Here is a 19,093-nt window from a genome sequence, read left to right on the forward strand (position 1 = left end):
AGAGCTCAGACACAGAGAGTTAGTTCAGAGTGAGGAGAAATAACAAAAGCAGGGAAACGTCAGTTAGGAGTTTGTTGTGAGAGGGGAAGTGCCGTGTTCTCCATACCTTGCTTCTACAGAACTACTGACGCATGACCATAGGCTCCACAACTGCTCTGCAACAGGCAGGGAGATGTCTAACAGGCGAACGTCCCCTTTCAGTCACGCTGGCACACAAAGCTGGTCTGTCTATCCTCCACCTCGTGGGACTGCCTTTCTGTCTCCTGGCCTGTTGGCTGCATTTTGAATGCTAGCTGAGAGAGACCTCTCAGACTGCAGGGACATCTTGGCTATATCTGCTTTTAAAGAGACCTCTTGGGACTGGCTAATCTGGGACCATGCTTCCAGATTGTCCTGCACCTGTCAAACTGGTCAAGAAGTGTGTGAACAGCGTAGCAAGCAGTGCATTAACCTGAAGGAAGTGGAAGACTTCTTCAAACTCACATGGGTCTCTTCCAGGTATGTTGAAGCCAGACACGTTTGCTGTCTGGGTTGGACTCAGTTTTCTCCTTTGAAGACATCTGCTGAGTTTCTCTGCGTTGTGCTCCATGTATAGAGTGTCATCAACAACACATGGGCTTCCCCAAAACTTATTTGCTATTGCTGTAGCAATTCTTCCTACTTTGTATTTTGGGGGACTATGCAGACCTGAATGAAAACATCTTTCCTTTTGAGAATCAGATCATCAATACAGATGAATTCCAAGACTCTGAAGACACTTAACTTCTCAGTTTCTCCTTATTTTTATTGGGACTTTAGCTCCTAAATCCTTTGAATGATCAGGGCCCAAGTGACCTGGCTAGAAAACATCCCGAGGCTACCTCAGCCTGGCATTTCCTCTAGGAAGCAAAGCTCATTTAAAACAAAACCACATTAGTCTTGGCAGGAAGCTTGAATTGTGACCGTCTCAAGGAAGCCCCATTAATTACTGTTCCCATTGCACTATGAAAGATCAAATGCTGTGGATCAGTTTTAATTGGCTATTGATTTCTTATGTTATTACCTACGGTTGTGCTGAGATGCCGTCAGACGTACTGGATGCTTTTGATTATACTTGCTGGCAGCTGGGATTAAAAACAGCGGGCACACACTTCCTGATCTGTAATGGATTACCATGGTGTGCCAACAAAAATCGTTGGCAGGATGAATGGTCCTGCTTCGCCTGTCTCTTGTGCTATCAAGCTGCAATGCAGTTATTGTTGTGAAGGCAAATACCCTCAGGGACTGGCTGCCAAGGAAAGCGAGGGAAAAGCTTCAAAGAGCATGAGGATTTAGTGCCTACAAAAGTGAGCGGCTGTCAGCACCAAGGCAGGGTGAGTCAGAGTGCAAGGAGTGTTTGGGCATGGACGAAGCATCAGGCCCCACCAGTGATCCAAGGAGAGGCTGACCAGGTTGCTTTTGCATCAGTGGGCTAAGCCCCCTACATGCCAATCATGGGGATATCATATGTGTAAGCACAAGTGGGACTGTGCACACACACCATGACAGTGACAGCTCTGCACACACCAGCCTGCTAATGGCCTTCCTGAGCTGCATTTCCCCCTTGGAGCAGACCCGGTGATTTCCGAAGCTTAGTCTGTGACATGCTCTCATTAGCTGGCAGTTACTCCTTGTTTAACAGGAGATTGTTTCCTGTCCTTCTGACCCCAAATGACACTTTAATCTACAAACGCTGACTTTCCCTAATTGCACCTTGACAGAGAGAGAGAGAGAGACAACCCCCTCCTCCCCCCTCCAAGGACTGTCATTTAATTAACAGGCAGGTATCTCTCAGGATTTACAGCCCAGCTCTAAGCTGCCACTCTGTCTACTCAGTAACTCAGGCTCACTCCACTTATCTTTACATTTCAATACCTGCATTTCTGCTAATCCCTCTCTATGCGAGATTTCTGGATTTACTTCTCAGGAACCCATGGGGAAAGCAGTTAATCAAATGAACTGTCCCCATCTCACTTCTCATTCACCTCCTGGCTACTGATCTCAAGTGCCTATGTTGTAGATGACTTCGTAGCACAGCAATACCTGTGCTGGCACCACTGCCAGTTTGTAGTTTAATACAGCTCTCATATCTGTCCTATAGACACGACCAGAAGTAGCATACATGAGAGAGAGATCAGAATCAAAGACATCGGGGCTGGCTGGATATCAAGAAGCATTTAGTCTGTTCCTCCTTCACAAACTGGGATCATCGTTCAGCAACCTGTTCTTGACATATGTTTTTCTATGAGGTTCTTATAAAATTCCAGTGTTGGAGACTCCCACAAATCCTAAGCAAACCTTCCCAGTGCATCCTGCCCTCCCATTTGGTACCTGAGAGCAAGGGGGAGAACAATGTTGAAAGACCATCTCGCACATCTTGCCCAGATGGATATAACTTCTGGCACTTGGAGCCATGCCGTCTGTCTTGCTGGTTGTGAGGAGCAGATTCATTTTATTTTGGTTGTGGTTTTGTTTCCGTGGCCGGTGAAGGGATAGCAAATGGTGTCTGCCCATTACAGCTGTCTTTGCTGAGCATGCTAGGATCCAGCAAGTCCAAAGAAAAGTAGTGTATTACTACATGTGAGTGGCTGAGGGTCAAACCTACGGTCTCTGGATTTTGATGCATGGTTCAGTAGTCTTTGAGTTAACAGCTGTATTTTGAAAGCTCAGTTTGGAGCAGATCAGACTGTTTCAGAGCAAATGCAGCTCGAGTGAGGATAACAACAATCAAATGATCTGTGTGAATCCCAGTTTGCACATGCATCTGAGGGGGTTAAATGTGAGGGAGAACTTGTGCCCTCACTTTTGACACAACATTGGAAAGATTAGTGCTCTGTGGGATTGCCCATGCAAATTGCCACCTAAATCCCTTTAATAACTCAGTGGAGAGGAGATCACACAAAATGGCTGGGCAGTTGCTGACTGAGTGCACTCCCTCTCTGGTGATAGTCAAGATTTCTGCAAGTTTGTCGTCTTCTCCAGCTTGGAGACTCTGTAGTGCCAAAGGAGGTGCCCTGCTGATCACCTCCAGTGACAGTAAACTGTTCTCCTGGACACATTGCACTGGCTACTCAATTGACTTGAGAGATCCAAGAACAACCAAAGTGCGAACTGGCAGGAACTGCTGAGGAGCTCTGCTTTAGCACGTCTGCCCTTTAGTAAATACCTTGTCTTTCAAACCTCCAGTTCTCTGCCAGTGAAAGCAAAACTTGGGGTCAAACTTGTGCAAAGAGCAATCGGAATTCACACAATTAGTGTAGGTCCTGCAGTTTAACATCTGCAAGCCAAGGCTGTGCAGCCTGTTACCAAACAATGCACAAACAACGTGTGTTAAATTAGCTGAAAAAAAAAACAACCACAAGCGGAACAGAACTGAGTGCATCTAATGTCCTGCTGTTTCCTCATCACTGAGCATTTCTTAGTTCCTAAATTTTTCCTATCCACCCACAGGCTGGAAAGCAAAAGGGGAAGAGGGCTGGACTGTGGAGGAAGGGTCACTGAAATGCATAGACAGCACCCTGGTATTTCAAGAATCCTTGTCACTACAATTATCTGTGAGAGGTTTTATCCTGAACTTGCAGAAGTGGAACTAAAGCCCAGGGAGGAGTAACAACAGGCTTCAGGCCATGCTGGCAGTCAGGAGCAGAACTCTGAATCTCCAGAGCCAGCTTTGCCGAGCAGTGATCAAAGACATTGCGCAAGGCTGCAAGGTTTGGAAGAAGGATAAAGAGAGGGAAAATAGCTGTTCTGCAGTGAGGAACTCACTGCGAGTCTTCTAGGGAGCTGCTACTGCTGCATCTATCACAGTCAAGGAAAGCTATAATGAATGAGAAATTAAACTCAGTCATGGACTTCCCTTTGGTCAGCTCTTTCTGCTGACCTGACCTGGCCTGGCCTCTCCACAGACAGACTGGCCTTTTGGCTAGCACTAGTCCCCTGAAATCAGCAGAGCTGGAGAGATGTCACTAAGAGGAGAGACCTGATGGAGTCGACAGCCAGGGAGTCACAGCTCTCAGTGGAGCCCTCATTTGTCACTTGCTTCAACCGGGGCAGAGAAAGAGGAGGAGGCGGGGAGGAGAGTGAACAGCAGATCTCAGCTAGCACTAAGGGCACAATACAAGCAAATTTTACACTGGAGTGTGGTAGGGGCAGAGGGCTGGCTGCATGCACATATCAGCTTTTCTAGGGAAATGTATGAAATGTGTACAAAGGCTCTCATGGTCCAAAACATCATCTCTTCTGGTTGACCATGGGTGGACTGCCTGGCAGCACCAGCAGACATGCTGCACGCAACACAACTGGAGCCAGCTATGGGTGGACACTGCTCTGAGGTGCTGGGCAAGAGAAGCCACATACAGACACACTAAGTTTCTTCATCTGCAGTGCTTTCCACTTGGTTTTGTTTCTGTGGGAAAAACAGTTATGTCTGGCCCACAAGGGCTGCCAGCTGTGCAGGGAGGACTGTAAGGCAAAGGGCTGTCCTCAGCCACAACTCTGGAATATTCCTGGGAATGGGACAGCCCCTTGCTCTTTGGCTGGAAAAATCAAAGCTCACAGCTTAGGCCAATGTGCTTACTGGTGATATCACTGGAGATGCAAAGGGGCTCTTACCTCCCTATAGAAGGTGGATAGGAGAAATAGAAGCCAGATCCTTAAAAAAGTAAAGAAAGAAGCAGCAGAAAAACTCAAATCTGAATCTGTCTGCCCAGTTCCCCTTCAGTTCATAGCTGGCATGGTTTATTCTCTGCCATGTGGGAGGATTTAGCGTCTATTGACAGATGAGCTAATCAGTTCCCCTCAGCTCTTGAAGCTTTATCAAAGCCAATTAATCATGTTACTGATGTCCGCCCAGGCCAGAGCTCTCCAGTGCTTCTGCCAACAAGGCAACACACACACAGAGGGATCATTCTTTTTTCTAGTCCCAATCCCACCAATAAGAGGATGTCACTAGTGGCTACTATGCCAGCATGTGGGTGCTACCTGCCTCTCTTTCACCCTCCTTGGCCACCCCTTGTTCCTGTAGAGCTGTGCTTGCTGCGCCAGCACCTCATGGAGGAGCAGGCCAAGCTCAGCTCTCGTCAGTGCAATGATGGCCACAGTGGGAAGCACTGATCTGGGTTTCAGGAGGCCTAAGTCTTGTGCTGGAAGGATGCTGAAGCCAAGAGCCATTTAAACCCAGACCTGGGATGTGCTGTCCAGACCTCTCTCCCTGAAGCTTCATTTGTTTTGCTTCTGTACTCCAATTTCACCAACTGCTACTCTGGGATAGTCTGTACTGCTCTTCCTGAGGGTTGACCTGGGGGCTGTGCTCCTTCCTTCAGGAGCGGCTCTACCTATACAAACACAAATCCACCAAGGCAAGAGCACTGTCTTGTCCCACTTTTTTTAAAATTATTATTTTATTTTATTTTTTATTTTTTTGGTGGGGGAAGCTCCTTCTGTATGTATACTAACAACCGAAAAAAACAGACACAAGGAGCTCTCTGGAACCCACTTATCTTCCTGGCAGGGTCACTTGAATTGCTGTTATCTGGTGGCCTGTGCTTAGGTGGATATTACTCAGTGGCATGTTTGGAGGTGGTTGGTGTTCACTTGATTATTTTGGTAACCACTGCTCTGTCAGTGGCCTGGCTGGTGGGCTCCTCTGCCCTCAGGTATCACCAGCTAGGTCCTCCTCAACCCTGCAGGCCTGCACTGGGCCTACAGCTCAAAGACCCTGCTAGGCCCAGGCTGCTTGGGGTGGGCAGAGGTCTTGCCCTCAGCCCATCCTCCTCCTCCCACACCTGCCTTCACAGCCATCTGGCTCCCTCCCAGTGTGGGCCAACACAGACATAGGGTCCTGTGGGGCCCTCAGCCCCCTGCTCAAGTCAGCGGGAGTGCCTGAAGCAGCCTCTGGCTCTGCTTTCTGCTGCTCTGCCTCCTACATGGAGGTACTGCCTGTGCCTGCATCTGCTTTTCTGTCTGGGCTTGCCCTGAGTGGGGCAGCTTTCCTGTCAGAGCTGCTCTGTGCCAGAAGTTTTTTTGTCCTGGTAAGGACCCAGGCAGGGCCGTGACCTGGGCTGGTGGGGACTTGCAGCAGGATGGGCCAAAGAAGGGGCAGCCACCCCTGCCGGGCTGAGAGACCAGACTGAGGAGTTGGGACTTCATGTGGAGAGAGTGTGGTGCTGGCTGTGAGGTGCAGGCCGGACCCTGCCATACCCACACACAGGGCAGTCCCTAAATTAGCTGTTCCAGAAAGGAAGGAGTTTCTTTCCCACTGTTAATCAATACTCCCCAGCCTGTCCCCACTCCCCTGCCCAATGAAGAGAGATTTGTTTCCCTCTGGGGTTGCTGCAGGTCCCTCTGCCAGCCCAGCCAAGGAGATAGCCCAGGGCTGCAGATATAAGCAGAGAGCACTGTAAAAAAGGTGTTAAAAAAAAAAAAAAAAAAGAAGGGTGAGGGGAAAGCAGGGGAGGTTCAATCCGGGAGCAGAGCTGTACCAGCCGGGTCTCCACACCATCTCCCACTCCTCTCTGCCGGTGAGCGGGTGGGCAGGTGCCCTCAGCTGTGCCGTGAGATGCATTCACCCACCTATACAGACAATGTCCATGAAGCCGTACATTCCATAGCAGATCTGGAAGAGCAGGTCCTGGCGCTGCCATTTGGCTGAAGGACTGAAGGTCGACCAGATGAGCCACGAGATACTGGCGATGAGGAAGAGGGAACCCAGGATGGCCGCTGCTATCTGAACCTTCTCAATGACCGTCAGAGAGATGGCTTGCCACTGCAAGGGACAGCAACAGGGAGAGGAGAGGGCACAAGGGGGAGGGAGGAGGGAAAAAAGAGGAGAAAGTAGTTACATGATAGACACTGCTGTTTTTTTTCATGGTGGTGGTTCTGGAGATCCCAAAGATCACCTGCAACTTATATGTGCATCCTACACATAGATGCTTTCACCTGGTCCACCTCTAGGGTGGAGCATGGCAGTTGTTTGACAGTGCACGGCCCCATGTTTCTTGACACCACTGCTGAAAAGCAAATAGGGAGGAATCCTGCATCTCACCAGGAAACCACAAAGACCAATAGGAGTCAGGAGGGACTGAGGGAAAGACCCTGAAAATAACATCTCCAAAACAGTGGATCTGTGATGGCCATCACAAGCCAGGACATTCAGTTGCTACCTCAAATGGAGGCCAGACACCAGTTTTGGCTAGGGTATCCTGTTACCATGAGAAGTGTCTCAGATAGCCATGCTTTCCGCTGGAGGCCTCCCAGGTAAGCCATGAACTGGCTCCGTGCCACTTTGAAATGTGACAGGATCACAACACTAGGTAGGATCTTGTGGAGGCAACACACACCCCACAAAACATGTTACAAACAATGCATGTTGCTGCCACCAAGGCTCCCTGCCTTTAGGTGATGACACATTCAGGCTGTTTTCCAAGGTAAACGACAATGCTTCTTCCTCAGAAGAAGAAAAAAAAATAGAAGTAACTTCCCCAAATCCATTCAATATGTCAAATAGCTTTGTATAAGCTACAGTATAAATATCCTAAGCCCGGACTTTTCTGTGTCATCTAGAATAAAACCTCCTTACTCAGATTTACACTTCTGAGAGAACTGCCCAGTAAAAACCAAGAGCTGAAATTGCTTTCTCTGACAAGACTTGGGGACGTCGTCCACAATGCCTCCTGCAAATCAGAAATCAAATGCATAAACAGGCCGTGGAGAGAGAGTGTCTCCTGGCATTAAAGTATATAGGCCATCTTTAGCAGTAAGATACATGCCCTTGAAATCTCAGTAGTACTGGTAGTAGGATAAATAAAAGTAGACTTCAACGTCATACAGGTGGAGAGGATTCAGAGGAACTGAAAATGTTTAGCCTGGATTCAGGTCAAATTCAGTGTACTTGTGAGGTAGCAGCTCTGGAGAGCCCTGAGCACCCTGCCCATTTGTCAAACACATCCTGGGACACCAGGGTCACCTGTCAAGCCCCATCCCCTCATTTTGCAGGGCAAGAAAGCAGCTCAGTTGCTGTGTTGCTCTTTAATGCCCAGGCCAGCCAGGAGTCACCCATATTTTTGGGAAGTAGGGAGGACTTTGAACCCTGCTTGAAGGACAAGAAGGTGAGTAGTGCTGGGAAAGGCATGCACGGCATTGCTACCAGACCCTTGAACTGAATGCAGTCCCTGCAAAGGGCTGCTTTTGAAGAGGAACAGATGAGAGCTTCAGCCTGATGCTGAGGGCTGCAAGTTGCAACTGGAAGGTGATTGCTTGGCTTGGCTCAGAGGTGAGCTGAAATGTCCACCTCTGCCAGCCTTCGTCCTTGGCTTACGTCCTGCCACATCATATGTCAGGGATGTGCAGCATCAATGAGGTGGTGGTACCAGCTTGTTTCATATTGGCCATAGAGCAGAGTAGATGGCTGTAAAGCTCCTGAGCAGAGGCAGAGGCTGCTCCCTGCTGAGGCAGGCCTGGGCTTGGCCGATCCCAGTCCCCTCTGCCATCCACTCCAGTGGCTGGCCCAGCACTGAGGACACACGGTGATCTCTTAAACAACCCATTCCCACTCTGCCAAAAGCCCAGCCTGCTCCGTCCTTCCACCATAGCCACCCACACCAGTGGCCCCTTCATGCTGTGAAGAAGTGGAGGTAGCGAACAGCTCTCCTCTGAGGGCTGGCAGCTCAGCAGTGCCGTTCCCAACAGCAGGGTGAAGGCGAGGTGCAGGCGAGCTGGAGCCCACAGAGGTGCACAGCCGTGCAGCTCCCCTCCCATCACCAGGTGGAGTGAAGGCTGTGCTGGCACTAAGAGGGGGTGATCCAGCATCCACCCCCCCCAAACTGGGATTCTGAGGGTGGCACCAGCAGCTGCACAGCCCTCCCATCAGCTCTTCAGCATCGTCTTCAACAGCACCGTAAGCAGAGGCAGGGCAAATCCGCAATGGTGCCATCAGCGCAGAGCTCCAGGACGAGAGGCACGAGGAGGCGTTGGGTTGGGTATGTGCGTGGGGTTGCACTCTTACTCTTACAGCTCTCCCCAGACCTCCTTTCCCCTTCCACTAACTCTGGCAAATGCTGAGGGGATGAGAGCGCAGGGAGCCTTTCCTAGTGCTGCCTGCCATGGTTTTGCTGCAGGTCCCTCATGCTGACCTGCGTGCGCCTGTGCCAGCCAAATCATTCTGCATCATTTCTCTCTCGAGAGGAGGTAATGGACTGGCTCCTCACCATCTGTCTGGCACACTGCAAGGCCTGTGGCAGCAACAGGTCCTTCCAAGGTAGCAATTAAAGAGAGAAGAAGAAGAAGGAGATATTTTCTACAGCTGGCACCTGTGTACAACTGGCATCACTCTTTTACAGAGACAGAGAGGCATCGATAAGGTATTAAATATACTTTCAAAGGGGATATGGGTCAGGGCACAGAGAAGCTGTACCTGAACACCAGCTTCAAACCTCCCTTCAGATGGGAATAGAGATGCTGGAACACAGGCAGGGCTGCTGCCTGGTGCTGCTCGGCGCTGGTAATGAAAGAGGCTCTCCCCCGGCAGCTGGCACTAAGTGGCAGGGACATGCACAGCAGCAGTCCTGACTCTGTTCAGGAGGTGGCACTCTGTTCAGGAGGTGATTACCCCCTGGCAAAGAGGTAAATGGGTCAGAGCTGAACGCTGGGGAAAATAACGACAAAAAAAAAAAAAAAGAAAACAACCCCAAGCCCCAACATAATAAATGTTGTATTTCCTCTCTGGCAATTCTGAGAACTGCAATTTAGTGTCACGCATCTAGCTCAAGCTACCAATAACTGGGGGTCATTATTTTTCATCTTTTATTTCCATTTTGTTACACATCCCATGGTAAGAGGTTTGTACAGAGAGAAAGAAAGGAGCAAGACAAAGTCCAAGAGCTGCTCAGAGGTGGAACACGATGAGTTTTAGCTGCAGGAGCTGGGCCTGATGCATGCCTGCACCAGCAGCCTTAGGAGCCCATCTCTATCACAGCACTGGGCCTTTCAGATTCCATAGCAGGCTGTAGAAGTCACCCGTTCTCCTAACCCCACTCCACAATTAGTAGAGCCAGCAGACAGGGATTTAGTAGGACACTGCTAGAGCTGCCAAGAAAGGGCTCAGTAACACCGCAGAGTCCCTTTAGCAGCACATCTGAAACCCTCAAGGCTGTTTATTCAAATGCCTGGCTGCAGACACAGTCCACTCCCCCCAAAATCTCCAGCTGAAAGTTCAAATCCTAGCGATGTCACGGTGTCAAGCAATCCCACCCTGCAGGGGAGAGACCTAAACTGAGCGCTGCCTTTCTCAGCTGATAGCTGCTGGCTTTGCTGAAGCACACCTTTACCAACTGGCAGCTCACCCACGTTGCCAATAAAGACGGTGATTTTAGGCAGGTGGAAAGCCCTACAGGTGGTCGGATTGCAAGCCTCTGTGTCCCACATGCCTCAGAAAAGGTTTCTTAGGATCCCAGGCCCGTGACAACCTTAGCTAGAGGCCAGGATAGGACTGGTACCTGGCTGTCATGTCACGCTTGATCTCTTGCACTGTTTCATACTTGACGGCTTGTACTTGGGACAAGCCTGTTCCCGTTTGCTTCAGTGCTTCTGCTCAGAGCCTTGTGACCAAAAACCCCCACTGCTAATGTAACACCAATTAATAATGTCATTAATGTAGTATGTAGGGCCTAATCCATATTTCCCTTTCTTTGTCACCAGCAGTCTCCAAAGACTCCAAGCGCCAGCATGAGCAGATCCAAGGCACATATTTGCCTGCAGAAGATACCTATGTCTTACTGCAGCAGCTTGCTTAGAAGCCTTGCTTGCTAGAAAAGCCTTCCTACACTCCTCTGAGAGCTCCTCCATGCCTGCCTCAGGCAGTTCGGTTTATTTTTATTGCTGTATCTGACACGTCCCCTTAGTACGTATCATTAACATCCTGAGCTCTGCTAGTCAGCGATTTCACTTCAGACCCAGGATCACAAGCAAGCAGAGGTTTTCCTGGAAGGATGGAGTGGCCCATTCCCATCACGGCTTAGGTCTGGCTCTCTCTTCCATGCTGTCCCGAGGCCCTGGCTAGCCTCCTCAATTATCTTTCGGAGGACGGCTTTACTTTTTTGTGAATCCACCAAACAAATTTATCCTAAAAGTGTGGTAGCTTCATTGCTGTATATTTACAGGTGCTTTGGCTTATTCAGGTGCAGGAAAGAGAGCAGGGAGAAAGGAGGGTCCATTACCAAAGCACCAGGGCTGTGATGAAATTCCCTCTTCTCTGTGTGCCAGAGCATCCAGTAAGATTCAGGCTACAATACTGACATCCTGGAAAGCTCCAGTTGTGAGCCACAGCCCATGGTGTCTCTTGCTTGCAGGCTGCAGCTGGAGGGATGAGCTCCGCAGGCACCAGCCAGGGCTCATACTCATGACAAGTGACCCAGCAAGCTGGGACAAGCAGGACCCCAGTGAACTCATCTCAAGCTTTTTAGCTCAGGAGTTCAGGCTGAAGTTCAAACACTTTGGAACCTCGGCCACATTTCTTGCAGATGTGGGGGTCCTGATGAAGAGGCCATATAAACGAACACTCATCAGCTCTTAACAGAGCATCTCCAAAGTCAAGATAGAGCCAGAGGAGAACTGGGATGGGATCCCAACCCCAGCACTCCATAACTGAGGACATTTGGAGCTGAAATTACCCACAAAACAGGGAAAGTCAGAGATAACAACTGTGAAGCAGCATTGCACTCCCCAAGACTGCAGACAGCAGTAGGTCTGGGAAGTTGTTTCAAACTGATCTTGTATTTGCTAAAATCAGAGCATCAGAATGAACGTGGCTCGGGAGTGGCTGCAAAGGAGCTGTATGAATGAGATCCACTGTGGAGTCCTGTTGCAGCAGGTACCTTCACCAGGATGCCTGCAGTGCTATCCCGTGCTTCCAAAACCCTGTGCCTTCAGGGCATTATTAAAGTCATGGACTTTGCACAAATACTGCGGCGGAGAGGAGTGTATAGAGCCTCCATGCCCATATCTTCTGTCTCAGGGACTGGAAGACAGGGGGAATGGATGGATGGATGGATGGATGGATGGATGGACGGACAGATGGGCGGACAGATGAAGGCTCTGGACCTTCTGATTGCCCACAGCCAGCGGGAGGTTTTTGCTCACTTGCTGACTGACCACAGCTTGGCAAGACACTTGCCAGATTCTCAAACAACTTTAATCCTCCAGTCTCAGCAGGTTTGCAGTGTTGCTGCTTTAAGACTTTTGCTCTTAAATCCCAGCAATCCAGGGCTGGGGGGTTAATTTACAGATTTGTTCTGTCAAAATACCGGACTGGAGGCCCCGCTCTGGTATGAGACAGCACAAAAGCCTGGAGGCTGGAAGGAATCCATGTTAATTATGTATGAACCGTGCTCCCCTGGCTGTAACTTCTCTGCCCACGCCGTGCACACCTGGCCCATGCCGTGCTCCTAGGCTCTCCAGAAAATGTGCAGCACATGTCAAAAAGAGCAGAGAATTATGTACATCCATGCACATCCCAGGAAACACGGGAGGGGTTGGGTGTGCTGCTCTGCTCTGACCAGTTGGACATGGCCCAGGGAGCCCAGGGCCTGCCAGCTGCCTGTGGTCTGTCCCACGAGAGGACACAGGGACAGTCACAGGGGGCAGGCAGGCCACCTTGCCGGGCAAAATCTAGCCAGGCTCAGAGCATCATCTGAACCTGCTTCGTTTGACTTTTGCCAAGCTGACTCAAAGGTGAGTTTTGTGTGGGCCTCGCCTGTATCACAGCTGGTCTGAAATAAACAGATGACCCTGAATTCCTACAGCATTTACCTTCCAAAACCTGTGCTTGAGAAATTCAGAGCTTTCGAAGAGGAATAAAGCTGGGTAGAAATTCCAGCAGACCCCAAGAAGAAAGGCCGGGGATTATTGCTTTGCTTAGAGACATGCCAGCGTGTCCTGGTGTCCACACGTGGGGAGAAGGCTGAGCAGAAAGGACACACTCCCCACCCACCCATGCTGCAGCACTGGCGGATGGCAAGAACCACCACGGTGATGTGCATGGTGATGGGTTAAGGGGTCCCAAGCCCCTTAGTCCTCTTGGGAAGTCCGGGTCTCGTACACGAACCGGTTCCCACAGGATTTCACATGCTGGTGCTGGTGTAGCACCTGCTTCGCAGCATTGCCTTTGTGCTGACACCAGACAGGGTGCCTGGGCACACAGCTGCGGCTCCACACATGCTGCATTTAACCCAGAGCGAGTGGCTTTTCACTCCAGTTGCTTCTTCCTACCCTCTGCTGAGCCAAATCTCCCAGCGTTGCTGCGAGAAGCGCTGTGAAGTCTCAGCCAGCAGCGGGAAGCCCTCAGAGCAGGACGTGTGCACGGTCCGCTGGGAGTCTCGCTCCCGGAGCTGAGCTCCCTAGCTCGGACGTTCCTGCCAATCAGTCTTCATGTTCGTGGCAAAGGCCAGCAGATCAGACCACTTTCTAACAGGGGAGCCCAGGAAAAGCCATCTTTTGGGCAGGCTTTTGAAATGCATTTGTAGGATGGGAGCTGGTCTGCGAATTGCTCCAGCAAATTTTAGTGGGGAGCAGGAGGAAAGTCCTGAGTTGCCCTGAGCCGTGTGAGGATGTAGAGCATTCGGAGGTCAAAGGCAGTGCTGGCCACACACACGCTCACAAATCTGCAGCCACGAGCCTTCAGCACTGCTCAGCATCGCTCCCCCAGCCTGAGATGCATGAAGCATTAGGGCACTCATGGACCAGCTTTCCAGAAATAAACAAATGCTGCTGTGTCCACATCTCCCACCCTGTGTTTCAATCTGCTCTGAGTTACTGGAGCCAAGAAACTAAAGCACCCTGGGTCTGGGGCTCGGGATGAAACTACTGATCTCTCCAGGCCACGGCACAGGGAAAATTGAATCAGAAGCTGCAGGGACTAGCAGAGAGCAGGGAGGCTTTTCCTTCCCCCCAGCAAAATTGCCCCATGACATCCCACTAATTTTGCTACTTCATTTCAGTCTGGAGCCCTGGAGGGCTGTGCCTCTTTCTTCACTTTGTTCAGTGACCTCAGGCCCGGAGAAAGACACACAGAGAGGGCAGTTTGGAGAAGAGAGCAGGGATTTGTGTGTCCCCCACCCCATAAAACTAGGCACCATCACTGGCAAAGGCTGTTGGAGAAAGAGAAGACCAGAGAGCCAATGCAACCAGGTGCTGGATGGAGCGACATCCGTACAGACATTGCCCTGGTGTCTAAAGCACAGCATGCTGCTGCAATGTCTCTCCAGTCCAGATGATGCTAATTAAGCAGTAGTGCCTGAGTCTAATATGCTTCCTTACATCTGAGGCACTAATGGTGCTCAGCGAAGGCATGCAGCAATTAGTCCATCTTCAGGTGTTGCTCCAGCAATAAATCAATAGCTATTAAGGATAAATTATCCCATTTTTAACAGTCACACAGTTTTCTCCCATTCTGAATCTTGATTTTGAATTACTAGCCTGCAGTGGGATTTAATAAGCTGCAGTGCTTTTGAACTCACACGAGAGAGAAGGCGGGTCCTCCGCTGCCTTTCACAGACACGTACATCAAGGTGTGCTTTACCTGCTGTGTGCACACCTGAGAATCAGGCCTGGAGAGACCAGAGCACCAGAGCCAGCACCTCTAGCACTGTGCTGGGACATATTTGGTCCTGGGGAGCAGTGAAGTGAAAAGGGTGGCAGGAGGAGAGCTGGAAGAGCCCTCCCTCCACCCCCTCTGTCCCTCGCGCCAACACAGAGGAGGCCCAGGAGAAGGATGTCAGGGCTAGTGGCACAGCTCTAGACACGCGGGGTCTCAAGCAGCTGCTCTGCCACAGGCTGTGTGCCCTGTTGTAGCAAATCCCATAACTCTTTCAAATTCGTGTCCCCATCTGTGCTGGGAGATGGTGGCACACCAGTGGTCTCCAAAAAATAAACACATCTGAAGGGCTGTGAGGTGTTCCAGCACTACCATGGTCACACTGGTGTTTTAAGCAGGAAGAAAATGGATGTGGGAGTTGTCAAAGGTCAGAGAGAGCAGACCCCTGAGGGATGCCCCCGGTACCACCAGGCAGGACGTGGGGCTTTGTTGGAGCAGCCCCCACAGCCCTTCCTACACGGCTCAGACGTGTGGATCACAGCACAAGGAGGCAAAACCCATGCCAGCAAAACCTAGTTGCTCCCAGAAACAAAAAGAGGAACAAGAATAAATAGACTTTGAAATGTCTCTAGTACCTTTACCTGCAGAGGGTTCTTTGTGCTTATGGCAATGACGTGATACTTGTAGTAACACAGCTCGCAGCTCCAGCAGCCTCTCTCACTAATCCATTTGATCAGACATGGCTGGTGCGTGCATTTCACCGATCCGTCGCATCGACACGGGCTCAGCAACTCCCCCTGCAAAAGAGAGATGGCATCAGCGGGGCTCCCTCCTCCCACACGGCAAGGAGGCCGTGCACAGAAGCTGGCCAAGGTGCTCCTTCAGCCACCCATTCGCCCTTGGTCCCGTTTCCCCTGGTTTGGCTTCAGTAATAGGGCTGCTTTCATCAGTTTTACCTCCAACACTTCTTGGGTGATGTCAACACAGTTTGACAGAGATGTAAAGGTCTGAGATACTCACCCTTTACAGTTTCTGTGCAAAGAAACACCTGGATAGGTGAGAGACTCCTAATATCACTGCTAGCGGAAAAGCTCCGAGAGCACGGCTCTTACTAGACACCAGAGCATCCACACTAGACCTCAACGAGTGGATGCGGCTCTGCTGGAAACTGGATGCCACTGCTCAGGCCTCTGGCTCTCTGCTACCAGAGCAAGGCCGCTGGTTTATGAGCAGTGACCAAAGCCCTGACCTCCTGCCTCGCTCCCTTGCCCCTGGTATAGCTCTAAGCAGGGGTACCCAGCAAACCCCGATATTCCTCTGACCAGGTGCTGTCATCCTGTTCACCGCAGGACTGCGCTCCCCTCTGCACACACAAGCTCAGAGCCCATTTCACAGTCATTTGCTGTTGCTTATTTAGGGAAGAACCTAAACAGAGTTTTACCCCCCGCCTCTCCGCGTTTAGAAGCCACAGCAGAGCCCCCAGTTGTGTGTTTAGCTGGGCTCCAAGGTTTAAAAGCTTTTAAAGGCAGGATGAGAATGTCAATAGGATGGGGAAGGCTGGCGTCATACTTCTGGTGTTAGGGAGAGGATTTTTCTTCTTACACACCCTGATCAGCCCCACAGTCCTCCCCACTGTGACCACCAGTAGCACACCAGGATAAAAGCCTGGCACCTGAGGCTGCTGGATGCAGCGAAGGATGCCCACCACCCCAGCTGCCTGAGGTTAGGAGGCCAGATCCTGCTCCTGCTAAACCCGGTGGAAAACTGCCTTAGCTTTCAGGGCACCACGTCAGGTCTGAGGGCCCGAGGAACCGCGAGTCATGCTGGGCAAGAGTGATACTTTTCTTTATGAAACCTAATGCAAACACATTAATCATTTCATTTGCTTCAGCGAGGTGACCTAAAAACGTCATCTTCCATGAAATTTCAGCACAACTGTAAATAACTGTTTACATTACCAAGCCAGGCTCAGCTCTACCTGTCACTGATTTCCATCACACCCTGGAGGAGACTAAAAGAGGGGCGAGCAAGGAGGGCTTTAGGATCCGTGAACTTTTTTCAGGACACCACGCCACACACCGGGGTCTCCTGTGGGGCTCCACGGAGCAAGTGAATGACCCGGGTGTTGTCTAACGAGCAGCTGGAGGCAGTGGTGGTGAGGGGTCAGAAGCGGGGTGGGATGGAGCAGAAATAAACACCCAGCCTGCAGGTGAAGGCTGTGGGGGTGCACAGGGGAGACTTGCTGTGTCTTATTGGTCTCTGTAGTAAATGAGACGAAGAAATCTGAGTTCTTCAGAGCCAAGAGATGCCCATAAACATCCCACACCGCTGTGGGGACCTTGTCCCCCTCGCCTAACCGGGATGCTGCATCCCAGACAGCCCCGCCACCTGCCGCAGGAGCTCAGGGCTGACCGTGGAGATGAAACCCCCAATTTCTTGATTTTTGCAAATCCAGCACAGACCTGATTTATCACATTTTCCCCAGCCGTGTGAAGTATTATATCCTTGCGTGTGGCACACAGCTATTTTTGCATACTGTGAAGCCCAATTCTGTCCACAGCAGGCGTTCGTAAAGCACCGCCGCATGCACACGCGTGCACAGGCGCTCCTGTACCAGCAGAAGAATAAACACCGGGGGCATATTAAAGGAATAAATCCTTTGTACAGCAGAGGGGAAGGAGCCTTGTCGCTGGCTGCACAGCCAGCTTAGGAACGGTCCATTGGCTGTGACTGGCACGGAGGAATCACTGCGCAGGGACCTCTGCTAAGAAGAACGCGGGCACAAAAGCAAGCCCAAAGCGAGGCACAGATCGCAGCCCCGAGAGGTGGGAATTAAACCCCACGTCTGTTCCTGCAGGTTTACAGAAGACGGCTCTGCACAACGCTCCCTCCAGTGCTTCCGCCAATGGCATTCCCACCAATCCCGTTTGAAGACTGTTCTCCAAAGACTCTTTGAAGGGAGAAAATCGTTCCCAACACTTTTTTTTTTTTTTTAATTATTTTGGCAGTTTTCCTTTTGTAGAGTTACATCCTGTCGCTCGGATCAGCCTAAGCAGCATGTTGGCTTTGGCAGCAGCTGGTGGAGAAATGCTCCCTGGCTCATCCATCCTCAGCTTGCTCAGTACCGTCTTGTCCCCCTGAAACAACCAAGCAGGCTTTGAATTCACCTGCCTTGCTTTTTGTTATCCAAGACGGGAGCTTGTCTTCAGGTGCAGCAAGGCGAGGCCAGGCTGACCTGGCTTCACCCCGGGGAGGAGCATAGTGCTGGAGATGAACCGGGGCCGTCCCAGCTCTGCCCTCTCCCTACAAAATCCCTCTCGGAGCCCGTTGCAGCACACCAGAGTGGTTAAGGATCGCCTGGGCCCTGCTATTCTCAGCCTGTCGGGAGGAATTCTGAGAAAGGATGGGAAAAACATTGCTGCCAGCGCGCGCTTCTGACGCTCGATATATCCAGGGAGAAAATACTGACGTCAGGACCAGCGTCAGCGCTCCTGCATGCTGATGGCAGTGTGTTGCCCTGGCCATTTTATTTGTCATTTACCAGTGCTGGGAGCCCACCCGCAGGCTGCTGCCAAAGCTGTGGCTGCTCACCCACCAGCCGGCGGTGGCATTGGGCAAGGACGTGGCCTTCTGGGCTCTTCCAGCCCCAGCCGTGCTGACCTACATCAGAGTCAACCTCGTGCCGGCTCGGCTGGGAAGAGCCCTGTTCACACCCTCCTGCTACCCCGGCTACTGCAGCCAGCAGTTTGAAAACCAGTGCAAGCTGTACTGCTAACTGGGACGGCTGGTGGTGGTCCTAACACCTGCAGTGTTTCCTCAGCTGAGCCTTCTCCCTGCTCAGCTCTAAAAAGTAGCATCGGTTGTTAGCATCGCCTGCAGGATGAGTGCCCCAGGGAAGAGCAGGGCAGGGGGAAGCAGGGCTACCACCTCCCGTTGGGTATGCGCATGCAGCACCTCACAGGAGCAGCTGCACACATGGACCTGACTGCTAGCGTTCGTCTGAGTTTGTCTCATTTGGAAAAGGAAACCAAGAATATTTAATTTCAGGTCTTCAGCTGAGTCTCCTAAATACACTTAACTTCACATTGAATTTAAATGCAATGGGAAGTTTTATTATGGCAAATAAATGCCAAATGATTTCTATATTAGGAACATAATTACAGAGGAATTAAGTCTGATGGCAAAGAGAAACCCATTGTTACAGAGCTGGTAAACTCCAATAAATATGTGCTAATAATCGCTCTGTCTTCACACTCACTTACAGGAACTGCCCCTCCATCCTTTTAAACCTAAACAAAAGCATTGCTACCAGCATCTCAAATGCTTCCTGTGTGTCCCCTCCCGTGTGCGAGCGCTGTGCCAGCCGGTAACAGACAACAGGGGACACTTAATAACTACCTCCGAAAACCTGAAGCCACATGTTTCCATTGTGCTTTCTCTCTCAACTATTAAAGGATATATATATATATGTGTGTGTGTGTTGAATGAAAT

General features: G+C 50.7%; 1 protein-coding gene across 1 annotated transcript in view; it reads right to left on the reverse strand.

Moving 5' to 3' along the window:
- MARCHF4 (membrane associated ring-CH-type finger 4) overlaps positions 1-19,093 on the reverse strand; it is an 88,883-nt gene that overhangs the window by 13,464 nt on the left and 56,326 nt on the right. Inside the window, exons 2-3 of the mRNA XM_035571075.2 lie at positions 15,244-15,399; positions 6,589-6,781 (exon numbers count right to left, since the gene is read on the reverse strand). Coding sequence (XP_035426968.1) covers positions 6,589-6,781; positions 15,244-15,399 — 349 coding nt within the window. The remainder of the gene's footprint in view (positions 1-6,588; positions 6,782-15,243; positions 15,400-19,093) is intronic.

The sequence above is a fragment of the Cygnus atratus genome, chromosome 6 (genome assembly GCF_013377495.2).
Source record: "Cygnus atratus isolate AKBS03 ecotype Queensland, Australia chromosome 6, CAtr_DNAZoo_HiC_assembly, whole genome shotgun sequence".
In the NCBI taxonomy this organism is placed as follows: Eukaryota; Metazoa; Chordata; class Aves; order Anseriformes; family Anatidae; genus Cygnus; species Cygnus atratus.